The 14,020-nt window shown below is 38.1% G+C and overlaps 1 protein-coding gene across 3 annotated transcripts in view; it reads left to right on the top strand.

The window, feature by feature from the left end:
- SHISA9 (shisa family member 9) overlaps positions 1-14,020 on the top strand; it is a 178,245-nt gene that overhangs the window by 5,103 nt on the left and 159,122 nt on the right. For all 3 annotated transcript variants that reach the window (XM_071444199.1, XM_071444198.1, XM_071444196.1), the window contains one exon: positions 3,928-4,055. In XM_071444199.1, the coding sequence (XP_071300300.1) occupies positions 3,928-4,055 (128 nt within the window). The remainder of the gene's footprint in view (positions 1-3,927; positions 4,056-14,020) is intronic.

The raw sequence follows: 14,020 nt of genomic DNA on the forward strand, positions 1-14,020 counted from the left end.
CTTTGGGGAAACAGGCCAGGTATGGCACTGTTGATGTTTTCTTTCTGTTGGCACAGAGGTGTAAATCTGGAAGATGAGCATGGAGAGGGGAGTTTAACTCTGCATGGTGTATTTCATTTTAGAGCTCACATGTTTTTTTCTCCTTATTTTAAAATTTGTTCCTTGATGTTTAAAGGAGATGAGTATTCCCTTCAGCTACAGTGTCCAAGACTAAGCAGGTAATAGTAGTATCCAGAGCAGCTCTTCCTTTCCTCTCCTGCTTTGAGGAGAATAAGGAAATCAGCTGGTGTAGGAGGGAGCTGTGGCAGAGGGAGGGAACGTGGCAGTGCTGTGCACCAGAGGACACAGATTGGATCTGCCTGCTGAAGCAGACCAGGAGCTTTGTCAGGCATATGAGGGCAGCACGTTCTTGCTGCTTGAGACTACACCAATGGGCCTGGAAGGCTCCATCAGTTCAAGTGGAGAATTCTCTCTCAAAAATGAATAGAAAATAAAAAAGCTTTACCTCTGCTGCATGAGGAGATTATTCTGTAAATACAACTGCACCTTTTGTCTTCTTCCTTAATCCTTACGGAGAATGTGCAAACAAACCAAGAACTGAAAGGAAAATGTTTACAATTATGCTCTTATGCTGTAACTCCTGGTTTTTAAAACAGTGCTTCTGACAGTGTGTTACAGTCTTACAAATATTGTGAACCATCTGAGCTCTTCCTTCTTCCTTCACAAGGAAGAAAGTGCCCACTGCTGAGCTCAGGACTGAAGTCTTTTATTGATCATTTAAAAGACATGTAGTTGGGGCCAAAAATGGCCTGACTTGCCAAAATCCTGAATCCAATGTGTCAAATTATTTCCCTTATGGGTTTTGACCCAGTTTTGGAGGCAAAATATGACAAGTGACCTTTCATGAATGAACCTCTGTGTTTCAGCTTCTTTCAGCTTGTACCCATAAGGGAAATGCCTGGCTCCACATGCTTTATAACATCCCAAACCAGTATTACATATACAAAAAGAAAAATCTTATGGCAAGAGAAATGCTGAAGTTTTGTGATACTTGGATAATTCTTGGCCATGAACTCCTACATAGGTAACACTTCTCCACTTCTGTAATACTACAGTCAATATCCCTGCACAGGTCTTAATGATTCTGCTTCCTGATTAGAAGATTATCTTGCACATTGCATTTCCTTAAAAAATCATCCAGTGGGTAAATAGGTGTAGGTAAAGACCCTCTGTGAAAAGCTTAACTTTTCAATGGGACTGACTATAACAATTTCTTTAGATAATGAACAAAATCTGTATGACTATATTTAGGTGAGACAAATGCATGAAGGTATTTTAAAAGTCTCCTGGCCTATGTGGAATTTTTCAAAGCAAACATCTGTTCAAGGATTTTGTCATGTACTGGGGAACAAGCCTCCCTTTATCCATTTCATTATATGGGCAAATCCCTAAAAGAACAAAATGCAGGTACAGCATTTCCTTTGTACTTCAGTGATACTGAAGCTGCTACACATTTTTAACTCTCTCTGACATCAGTGGAGAATAAGGACATGCTCTCAGTTATAGGAGCTATTCTGCCCTGAGAAGATTGTATGAGTTTGGCTAACACAGTATAGGTGCTGTGTTATTAAAACCAGAACTTGATGCTGAGTAATCTTTTCTTACTAATACAGGAGGAGGAATTGGACAGGTAATTCCTTGAAAACCATTTGAAAAAATCTACCCTGAACTGGTAGAAAACTTAGCATTTTCATAGACAGGCAGTAGTTCATCTGCCATCATACAGGGTGTTATTTAAAGTCTACAGCAAACAATATTTACCATCAGACTAAGAGCAATGAGGAAAGGATTTCTGAAAACCCACTCTCACAAAGTGGGGAAATACTTAGATCTCACAGTTTTGACTCCCACACTGGAGTTAGGAACTTTCATTTACTTTTTCTTTCCCTTCCCACAGAAATGTGTTCACCTGTCTCTGGAATTAGAATTAATATTGATGTCAATAATTTCCTCTGTATAGAGAGATATTTGCATAAATTAACTAGATATTAATGGTTTTGGTCCCCACTTATTTTAAATTGTTTTTGCAATATAATGCTTTCCTTTTTCATCATTTCTACATGTCTTTGTGAGATCTCTTCTGTTGAATTTTTATTATTCTGCTATGTAGGCCAGCTCTGCTATTTCTGCAGTCTAAGCACTGCTTCAAATGGGAGCATTACTCTGATACCATTAATCATGTGGTTACTGTCTTCTGACCTTTTCCAGGATCAACAGAGTATTCTCTAACATGTTGATCACAACTCTATCTAATATCTTAATAACAAAATGTTAGTCATAAACACAAGAAAACATCAGTATTGTTCAGCTGTGTACCCAAGCGATGTTCCAGCAATCTGAAAACAAGATCCAGCTCAGGATTTCTCTCTGTAACTTAAAGGAAGCTACTTACTTTATAATAATTGAAAGTATAGGGCTGCTTGATTGAGAAATCATAATGTCACAGAAGTACAGTGAAGGAACTAGATGGCACTTGCCATGGAATATGCTTATTATTTATTTATTTATATATTAGTTTATAAGCCAGTTTTTCTTGATGCAGTATCTGGGACACTGTATATAATTTTGTAGAAAATTAAACTAAACTGGGCATAGTGCCCAGAAAATGTGTCCACACCCTTAACAAATTGCTCAAGAGGTGTAAAAATTAAAAACAATAAAACAAAAAGGAGCTAAATAATGGTCCATTATGCATTGACCTGAATAGAAAAGATTTGCACTGAAGACACTGGTAACACATACTGCACATACAAAGCTTTCCTTTGCCTAAGGCAACAGCTCCTGCAGGTGGGCCAATTATTTCCTAGTGCACAGTAGCTCAGCAGGTGGCTCTGGCACACAGGTAAGGACTGATCCTGCTCCTATGGAACTCTGGCAGGATAGCACAGACTCACAGGCAGAGTTAGATGTGGCCCTGTGGGGAGTTTTAGAGCTTCAAACTTGGTCAGTACCTCTGGCTCCACAGGGCTGATCCAGGTGTGTGTGTTTATCTGTGTGCCTAAGGATGCCCTTACAGCCAGCAGGACACTGGGCAGTGGAACTGCTCCTTACACAGTCCCCAGAGCAGGACTGGTCTGTCTGTCTGTCTGTCTGTCTGACTGCCTGCAGCCCTGCAGGGCAGCCCCCTGGCAGCACCAGCCTGGGCCTGGCCTAACTCAGGAACCTTCTGCTTCCTCCCTGTATGCTAGCACAAAGCTTTCATCCTGTTTCCAAACTGCCTTCAAAGGAGCAGGGAGTGTTCCTGTGCAAGCTTTGCTCTATGTTAAAGACTAGGACACTCACAGAAGTTAGAGAAAGACCTTTTATTCTCCTCATCTGCATGAGAAATCCTTAAATCCCTGCTTAGTGGATTTCTACATGGAAGTTACATGACTTTTCAACTTGAGTGACATTTTGGAATGAAAACTGTGAAGACCACTGTGTGGTGTGTGCTAATTACAAATGCACGTGTGAGAATTTCCTTTGAAATTGGTAATCTAAGTGTGAAAAGAAGCAGTTTGTGAAAGGTGTAGCCATGAGCTAGGTGCTGAGGTGCTCACCTTAACCAAGATGGCAATAAATGTTACTGAGCACATGCAGTGGCAGAACTCTACAAGCTCAAGGAGCTAAAAATATGTTCCTCCAAAGCCAAGATACCTAAACAACCTAATGTGTTTCTGTGTTTTAGTTCTAGCAACTTTAGGTTGTCAGTAAGACAACCTAAAAAGAGCCTTAGGTGTGAAGTCTCACAATGCATTTGCTGTGAAGGGAGCTGGTTTCTCCAGCAGACATTAGGATCGACTGCATCGCAAACTGAAATAGATCTTGGAACATATTGTTCATGTCTTACAGATTTTGCAGATTCATTCTGTTTTGTTTGGTTTTCAGGGCTCTTGCTGATGTTATGCGACCTCAAGGTCCTTGTACAACAGATCATATGGAAAGAGATCTAAACATTGTAGTACACGTGCAGCATTATGAAAACATGGAGACGAGACCTCCTCCAAATAACCTCCGTAAGTTGCATTTTAACTTTGGCAATAGCTGGAATGCTGGCACTGAAAGGAGCATTGTGAAACTAACATTGCTGAATGTCAAATGAGGATCAACAGTACCTGGGTTCTTGCAAATTAGAAATATTCATTTTCTCAGAATCAGAAAAAATTAGTTTCCTAGTGCAGATTAGTGCAACAGTGAGATAAATAAATTTGGAATAGGAAAATTAGTTACTGTATTTAGTTTTAATTAGTTTTCTTGATTCTGTATCTTTGTCTTCTTCTACCTGTTGTTTTTGATCAGCTCATCAGCCTTTGCCTTATTCTGTGTTTTGTTACACAAAAATACCAATTGTTGTGGTTACAGCTGAATTTAACAATACATTTCATAGGGCTTTAACAGCCAGTAGCAAAGTGGTCTCATTAGGCTGTTAGATCATATCGACTAGTATAGTAATTAAATACTTGCTGGATAGCATCAAGTTGTATGTGGTTTTCATTTTCTCAAGGGAAAGATGAGAAGATTATTACTTTAATTTTTACATAATGTTTTTGTTCTGTATCTGCTATTGCATGTTTATGTTACTGAAGGCAAGAAAAAAGTGCACCTTGGAGATTCAGGTGAGATATGGTGACATTTCAAGTGGTTCTGAAGTCATAGACAACTTATTTCCCAGTCTGTATTAGAGCACAATGCAGATCTTTCTCATGCACAGATACATATTCCTCTTGTGATAAAGAATGCCACTGAAAATTTAATTTGAATACTTATTTATGTAACTTATATTCAGTCATATCTTATATTTATATATATATATATACTTAAATTATGGATATAGTTATTAAATCAAGTTCAATATATTTATAAAATAAAAAGGTATCATTCAGGAAAGTTTAGATTGGTAGGTAGTGGGTGGCTTTATTCTCTGCTGTAGATCAGTGTTGATGTGCATTTTACTGCAAATGTACTTTTACTGTGTTGGTATTTACATTTTGAAACATTTAAAGTATATGCACCCATCTTTTCCTTAACTATAGAAAGAAAGTTTGCTTATATTTGGAGTTTTATTTGGACTGCATTGTGCAGTTATTGGTGCTTTTTTTGGTGGAAGGGTGTAAAGACAATAGAAGAAAGCAGCTCCATGTGCTGCCTGCACTCCTGGTGCCTGCTTTGTGGGAGAGGCTGATGGCCATTCCTTATCTGCATCCCTGCAGAGTAATGGGAGAGAATTAAAGCTGTGCCTTTGAATAAAGGGAGATGTGACCCCTCATCATGTGACACCTCATCTGTCTGCCCTGCTCCAGCAAACAGCTTCCACCTGGGGCTGTGCAGCTGTGCAGTGCAGAGAGGGAAGCACACACCCACACTCCCTACCTGTGTAAAAACACAGCTGGAGGGGAACCTGCAGCCAGACTTGTGAAGGGTTAATGAGGATGGGAACGTGCACTGCATCTCTGTGCTCTGTGTATCTCTTGCTGATAACTGATCCTTCATGTGACCATGTTTCAGGAATGCTACCAAATAGTAATGGACTTTGGGTCCATTATTTTCTCTCAGATGTGAAGTGTTTATTCAGAATCCCAGTTAATGAAGGAGTCAGAAGGTGAAGAGGTTCTTGCTGCATTGATTTTATCTAGATTTTTGTGATGATCACATTGAGATATTTTGCTTAAAACTCCTATTATGTACTACAATATACAACATAACACAGCAAGCCTTTTAAACTCATTATTGCTCAGATCTGAATTCAGATTTAAGCCCTGCTTCTAGGAACTCTTGCATATGAACACAGCTCAGGGCCACATAGGTACTGCATCAAGGAAGGAAAAAAGCACCCATTTAGTGGGATGTTGGTTTATGCTGACCCTAGACAGCCATAGCACCTCTGGCTCACACAGAATCCAGCCCTCTGGCACAGAGGGAAGAATTATCTGAGGCAGCTCTTGCACCACTGCAATTTACAACACAGAAGCACTGCTGCTACTTTGGATCTGTCCTAATCCTTTGGGTCATGTATAGGGGCAGTCCCAACAATGCTTCTTACACATCTCAGCCATTCCTGCTACAGAAGGAAACCTCAGAAGCCAGCAGCTCTGATGGTAATTGTTTCAGTCTTTAATCAACATTATGCATAAAGTCAATAATTTTAGATTGTTAAGTGCAAAGCTTCAAGTGGTGATATTACTCAAGGCATCCTATAACCAATATTTCATATATTTCCTTCATAGCAAGTGGATTGTTCTGTATTTGTTGCCATTCTATTCTCATAAACTGATGTAAAACATGATTAAATGACCTACTAGAATTAGCCAGAACATCAGAAGTGACTGAAATCTGTTGAAAATGTGCATTTATGGTGCAGGAAAAAAATCTTTCCATAAAGAGAAAATGATTAAGGCAAATTTTCCAAGGTCAGTATCTTAGCAGATCAGAATTTTGTAGTGAAGTTCTGAAACACTGCATGAGTGGATATTACAGACAGAAACTTTGGCAGTGAAGCAGTACCTACTACCAGTGCTGGAAAAGTGACAGGCTTTTTTGGGATACTTTTAAATAAGCAAATAAACCAGAGTGAATCACAGCTTTCATCATCTTTACTTACACACAGAAAATGAAATTGTGTAAAATTATTGCATCATAAACTCTGATTTGCATTTTTAAAGTTTTCTAAGTTATCACTTTTTATCTACTTGCCATCTCATAAGGAGACTTAAATATTTGAGGCTGATAAACTTTTCACATGGATCCATAAATATGAATTGGGCAGGAGGAATTTCTTAGTCATTGCATATCCCTTCCATACTGTGTCTTTCAGACAAGCTGTTGAAGGCCAAACATCATTAAAAATGTTCTAATTTGAATGTTCATTTGCTCTTTCTGTCCTCTTGAAAACATTTTGCTGATGTTGCCAATACGTTCTGAAAGTGTTTTGTGAGGGGAAGCTCTTTTGTCAAAATGACAAACTTCACATGATCCCTGACACTGAAAATGAGTGTGTTTCTGTTTCTGGGCTCTTTGTTACCAGAGGACAAGGATTTTCTCTGGTGCCTGCAGCTATTTGCCAGAGCTTGCAGGCCAGTGGAAGGCCAAAAGCTCTTTTCAGACTCTTGCAGTTTACTCAGTTTCTTGTCCCTTCTTTTTGATATTCAGAAAAGAGCAGACATTTTGGAGGTTCCTGAGAAACACAGGTTTTTCTTTGCTCATGTGAATCCAGACAACCTAGATGATTTTTAGTAAAAGCTATATTGTCTTTAGTGGTTGTTGTCCTAATTTTCTTTCAGTACTGTGCCTTTCTTAGGATTGCTGTTGTCTCCTTCATTCATACACATTAGAATGTGGGGTGCTTTGTAAACAAGCAGCACATACCTATCAAAAAGTGTAGCATTCAATTCTTCTAACATGAGATGTTAAATAAAATAAAGTTAAAAAGTTATGTTAAAACCATCAAACCAAAAGCAAATCTTTCTGTAGAATTTGACTTGTTATGTGCATCTCTGACTTTAAGGGATCTTAAAGCAGCAGCACTCAAGGTATTCTTTTCTCTTCATGTTTTGGTTTTTTTCTTTTTCTACTTATTGTGTTAGAAGTAAGGGGTTTATTTAACTTGTTGGGATTATAACACTGATGGAGTGGGAGTTAGGAGGCTTCATAGCTACATCCTCATTTCTGAAACGTGATTACTGCTATTATTTCTGATTCATGATCTGTGATAGCAGAGTGAAAAAAATCTTTCAGTTGGTGCAATTCACAGTCACTTTCCCTAATGATCAGTAAAAGCTCTGTTACTATTTCCCAAGAACCAGCCTTGCACTAGTAAATTTAAACAATTTATGCAGGCTTCCACCATAAAGGTGATTTTAAAAGAAAGCCAATTATCGATTAAGGAGCTTTTAAAGATGAAAAATGCTCTTATTTAGTTTGACATGTATGAATTATTTCTTTATTTTGAATTTTAAAACATGGATTTTAAACACATGATTCAAAGAAGGAAATGTTGCACTGTTTCAAATGGCCAGCTTTAATACTAGCTAAAAATTTGCAGCACATGTGATTAAAATGACCTTTTAAAAAATATATTCAGCGTTGTGTTTGCTGCTGCATTTGATTGTCAGTTGTCCTGGATACTGACTAACAACAAATGCTAATGTTGAAAACAAAGCTATGCTATCTCTATAACTGGTGCCTTATGATAAGTTAACTTTTATTTTTTCTTTATTTCTGTGTTGAGGCAGTAGGCATTTAAATAGGAGGATATTTTTTGAAGTCCTTGTACATTACAATAAAAATTCTGTATTGCATATCCCTGTTCTTCTCCCCATTTCTGCACACAGAAGCTCAGCTTGTGTTTTCCTGTGGCAGGAACTGTCACTAGTTTGACACTGTGATAATAGAATTCACAAGAATATTTTTCAGTCTTTCATCACTAGTGAATAAGCTTTTTTTGTTGTCTTTGGCAAATTAATTATTTTTAGGTTTAACATACATAACATGTTTAAATCAGATGATTCATTGTCTTGCATTGCCTAAATGTAATTCCTACTGTTGGTCATTGGAAATAAGCAGGGAGGCTTACTAAGAAACTCCAGTACAGAGAAGTCCTGCTGTTCCATATGTAAAGCTCAGGTAGCACATCAAACATGAGCACTAATTTGCTTACACAGTAACTTTTGGACAATTAATGGCATGATTTTGAAGAAGTGGTTGTTGAGGATGTGCAGCATTATTGTAACATTGTGCTTCTGGTCACAGGGGCCTTGAAGCTCCACCACACCTCTTGTGTGGACAGAGGGCTGCAAAATGCAAAGGACTGAGCAAATAACATTGTTGGGCTTCTTTGGTGTCTGGGTTGTTTGATTACAGTGAAATTCTTATTTAGAGCTGGCTTTGTGTATGGGTGAATGTTCCAGAGGAATTGCACTATTTTCTTCTTTATGAACTACATAAAGTTTAATTAGCTGTTAATCTGCTCACTTAGAAGGACAAGAGACTCAGAAGTTGAGCTGTGTAGACAGGGCCGTGTTCTGTGAGTAGAAAGATGAACAACACTAATAAGTTTTCAGCCAAGAAAAAGATAGTTTGAGCAGATTGACAGAAGGAGTGAAGAAGTATTGCTGATGGAGTGCCCCAAGACAGTGAAGAATGAGGGAGAATAAACTGGCCAGCTTAACTGGAGGGTGTCCTTGGTGCACAAGAGTCTGCAGTGCCAGAGGGGACTGGAGTCAGCAGTACTGGGAACTTGCTTACGTTTAAAGCCTTATTCTTCTCTGCCAGTGTGCAAAAACTCATTTTACTGGGGTTTCTGTGGTCTATACAGGAAACACCTTAACACTAAGAGAATCTGATAATTTCGATTAAATTCCTGAGCTAAACACAAGTTTAGCTTTCAGTTAACCCTGGGAGAGAGCTGCTTATGGCATTCTGACTGTAATATACAGCTAAGAGGACAAAGTCCACATTTAAATGATACATTTTACACACTAATCATCCAAGTAAAAGCCCACACTACTATCACCAGCCATGTCAAAAGAAATATTGTATATTTAAATATAAGTTCTGTTTGAGTTTAGAAGCTGCAAACTGCTTTGTCACAGCTATCTTGAGACTTTTTCAAACCTTTAAATTAATTTCTACATACTGACTTAAACTGAAATCTTGCTACAACTTCAAAGCATTGGCAAATTAGTGATAGAATTTTTAAAATATAACTACAGCTATAGCAGTGCATTCCAGATATCCAGAGCTTCCATGCTGGAAACCAAATTTTCCATATGTATGGGAAATGTAGAGTCTGAAAATGCATTCCTCTTGCAACTCAGTCACTGGAAGACAGTAGTGTTTAATCAGTTCTGAATCTCTGTTTAGCCTCACAATCATTAATATAAAACGTTTCTAATTTACATTCAAATTTTAATTCAGATGCATCATGCTGATTTATGAGAAGATGCTCTGAAACTTCTTGAAACACCAATGAATATTTTCAAGGAAGTTAATTACAACCTGAAAATGAGAGATTCTGGGGTTGTTTAGGAAAAAAAAAAAAAGGAAAACAAATGAAAGATCTCATTTGTCATTGACTTTTGGTAGATTTCATCAATTAAATTTTTACAAAAACAGGATGATTTTGAAAATGTAACTATACATCATACACAATGTCTATTTATTTGTAACTACACCAGTCTTCACCAAGTGTACTATGTTAGAACTCTGGCATTGCTCTTACCAAACATTTAATTCCATGCCTTTGGAATCATCCTGTTTGCTTAATCTGGCAAATGAAAAAAATGAAAAGCAAAAGCAATACTAAATGTAAAACTTTGCATGAACAGGACTGAGGAACTGGGTTTGTAACCAAATCAAACTGAACTTAACATCATTCCATATGTTCAGTAGGCCTCTTCTTTGGTCACAAATATTTTTGTTAGATTTTATTGGAAACTCCATGAGGCTGTCATGGATCCTGGGTGCAATTTTAGGTTGGAGTTGTATTGGGTAGGTCTTCATAAGCTCTGCTGCTTATAAGGATTTCCATTAGAACTGCACAGTGAAGTTTTTGCTCGATCTTTCTTCATTTATTGTACAATAAGAGCAATGAGATTGGATTACTGCCTTGCATCCTATCATTTACTTCTACTCAGCTTTTAATTCAGAGAAATCATTTGACATATCTTAATAAACATATTCATCAGTGTAAAATGTATTTGGGAGAAATACAGTCAGTCACTGACATTATCCTTTAGTGCAAGAATTAACATTATGGTAATAAAAAATACTAAGAATATATTGCTGCATTTTATACTGCAGTTAAAAGGCAGAATGATTATTTAATAAAATAATAAAAGTATTGGTATGACAGGAGAGAGGATTGCTGTTCTAGACTATTATATAGCAGCTTTGAGTCACACACCAGCAGACTTCAATAACACATCTGAAGGATGAGACTCATTCTGCTGTCATTGGGGTGCAGAGTTGTACTTTGAGGTGTTGCCTGATGCTGCAGGGACATATTTATCATCTACAAAATGAAAAGTTCAATATCTTTGGAAAACAGTGATGTGTTTCCCTTGTGATTTCACTTTCGCTTTGCAATCTAAATTTTACTTAACAAATTTGATTAATGAGGTGCTATTCCTATTATATACTACTGAATTTAGTAGCTAAAATTGTATTTTGTCATCGGACAGGCACACCAAATAATAATATTTTCCTTGTTGAATAACTTCCAGTGCCAGATATTCCCAGCAATATCCATCATCAGTGCTTCATGCCCATTGTTATCTTTCAAGTCACTGGGATTCTTGATGTCAAAAACCAGGACAGAAAACACTGCCAAACTAGTAGGAATCATGTTTTGAAAAAAACCCAAGCCATCAACACAACCTTTTTATGGTTGCATTCTGCCAGATTTGTGCTCATCAAAATGAAGGATAGGCTGAGACACCTTATTTTTTAATATGGTAAGAATAACCTCACTAAAAGGCAAACAAAAACCACCTTTTGCTTTCATTGTTGTTTGCCCTCATACAAACTATGCTTGTCTTTTTTATGCCAAGACAACATGTTTTTTAACTGTTGAGTTAGAGCTTAATCATCTCTCTAAATCCTTGAACTTCCACCCTCATATTTTGTCTCAGAAGTCATAGATTGGTAACAAAAATGACAAAAATGTAAAATCCCAAATAGATCAGTTCTGTCTGCATATGTAGGTGCAAGCATTAAACTAATATATTCACAGCTATAAAGATTACTTTTTATCATTTTGGCTGTGCAAAACTTTGAAACTGTATTTTAGATGTTAAAATGCTCTCATCAGAAATTTAACATTCTGTAAAATCAATTTCTTCCTAATTTTTCAATCAGTCATCCCAACTTTCCCAAGCAGAATCAGTGCAATGGTTACACAATAAAGAATAAGAGGTTGGCTGCATATATTAAAAAACTTATGAATACAAATCCCAACCTTATGAGGCAATTGTAGGATGCTACTCAGGGAGAGACTTGCCCCAGCTTCAATCTACAGTTTCAGTCATAAATGATTTTTGTACTTTGTTCTATGTTCTCTGCTTTACATTATAAATTTCCTTGAAATGAACATATTGGCTCTGATTCCAATTTTATTATCATAGGATAAAGTCAAGAAGGGAACTGAGTGTGTTGAATATTTATGAACTAACTTTATTTTGTTGATTTTTATAATAGAAAAAAGTTGGAAAAAAATCTCTGGAACCATGCTACAAAACTGCATTGATAATCGTTCCCAGATGATTACTATATGGATTTGAATTTAATCTTGATTTTTTAGTTATCACATCTAAATTGCTTTCAATATTCCTTCTGTAACATAATTTTGGTTTCAGCTCATCCAGTTAAGCAACATGTCTGTTCACCCAAGCTTAAGGCTATAACTATACTTCTGAACCTGTAATGAATTTGCAACATAATCCAAAATGATCTAATTGCCATTTACCATTCACTCCTTGTCAATTAGAGGAAATGCACATTTGATCAATAGCTATCTATACACAGCCAAGAGCATATACAAAAGAGAATGTACATAACAAAGTTTGGACATTATTTGAGTTAGCACTTGTTAAGCTGGAGGTGTCCACAATAAACTCTCAAAAACAGAGCAGTTTTTGCCCTGAAAAGTTTGTTTTCATTGTGTTAGTTCACTCTTTACACTCCAGAGCACCAGCCAAGAGCAAAAAAAATCCCAGCCTTTGCCATGTAGACCCTTGCTTTTCAAGAGCTAATCTGATCACTTTTGAATTGCTTTATTATTTTCTCTCACCCCATTCTCTACACATGCAGAAGCTTGTGCCTCCTATTGCTGTCCCTGCTGCTCCTCTGTGCCTGCAAACCCTGTGTGATGGTGCTGGGTGGGATTGTTCCAGGGAGCCTGCAGCCAGCAGTGCTGGCCAGAACAGCAGGGAATGCCACAGCACAGGGAGTGCAGGAAATGCCACAGCACAGGGAGTGCAGAAAATGCCACAGCACAGAGTGCAGTAAATGCCACAGCACAGAGAGTGCAGCAAATGCCACAGCACAGAGTGCAGCAAATGCCACAGCACAGAGTGCAGAAAATGCCACAGCACAGGGAGTGCAGGAAATGCCACAGCACAGGGAGTGCAGGAAATGCCACAGCACAGGGAGTGCAGAAAATGCCACAGCACAGAGTGCAGCAAATGCCACAGCACAGAGTGCAGAAAATGCCACAGCACAGGGAGTGCAGGAAATGCCACAGCACAGGGAGTGCAGCAAATGCCACAGCACAGGGAGTGCAGAAAATGCCACAGCACAGAGTGCAGTAAATGCCACAACACAGGGAGTGCAGCAAATGCCACAGCACAGAGTGCAGCAAATGCCACAGCACAGAGTGCAGGAAATGCCACAGCACAGAGTGCAGCAAATGCCTGCCAGTGTTTCATTTGTCAGCAGGGCACTACACACCAGCCATTCCAGGTCTGGAGTACAGAGTGGTTGTGGGTGTCAGTCTGATGTGGGGGTAGGAACAGACTCTGAGCCTTGCAACAAAACAGGATTTTGGCAGTGCTTAGAGTAATGGCCAGTTTATGCCAATTAGATGAAATTCTGATTGGTCAAAAATCCTAGTAAAGCTCTCATCCTCTTTAATGGCTCAAGGATTTTACCCAGGGGCACTACAAGTCACTTAGGACCTCATACATTCTTTACCGAGGGGAATTGTGGTTTTGTTGTTAATGTGGAGTAAGGAGAGAGATAAGGGGATATGGAAGAAGTTTATCTTACAGCTTTGCAAAAAAAGAAATAAAAACCAACCAACCAAACAAAAAACAACCCAAAAAAAACCCCAAAACACAGCTTAAACAGTTCAGTGTTGGAAAAGGAAAAATGTTCACTGGCAAGAGCAATAGAAGCTAGTTAGGAAAAGTGCAGTGAAAACTACCAAATAATTTACCAAATTGGACCCACTTGAGAAGTCTTTTGAGAAGCCAGGAGGCTAGAAGGA

Source organism: Agelaius tricolor, unplaced genomic scaffold (assembly GCF_023055355.1).
Source record: "Agelaius tricolor isolate 1412-34295 unplaced genomic scaffold, bAgeTri1.0.p SCAF_19, whole genome shotgun sequence".
In the NCBI taxonomy this organism is placed as follows: domain Eukaryota; kingdom Metazoa; phylum Chordata; class Aves; order Passeriformes; family Icteridae; genus Agelaius; species Agelaius tricolor.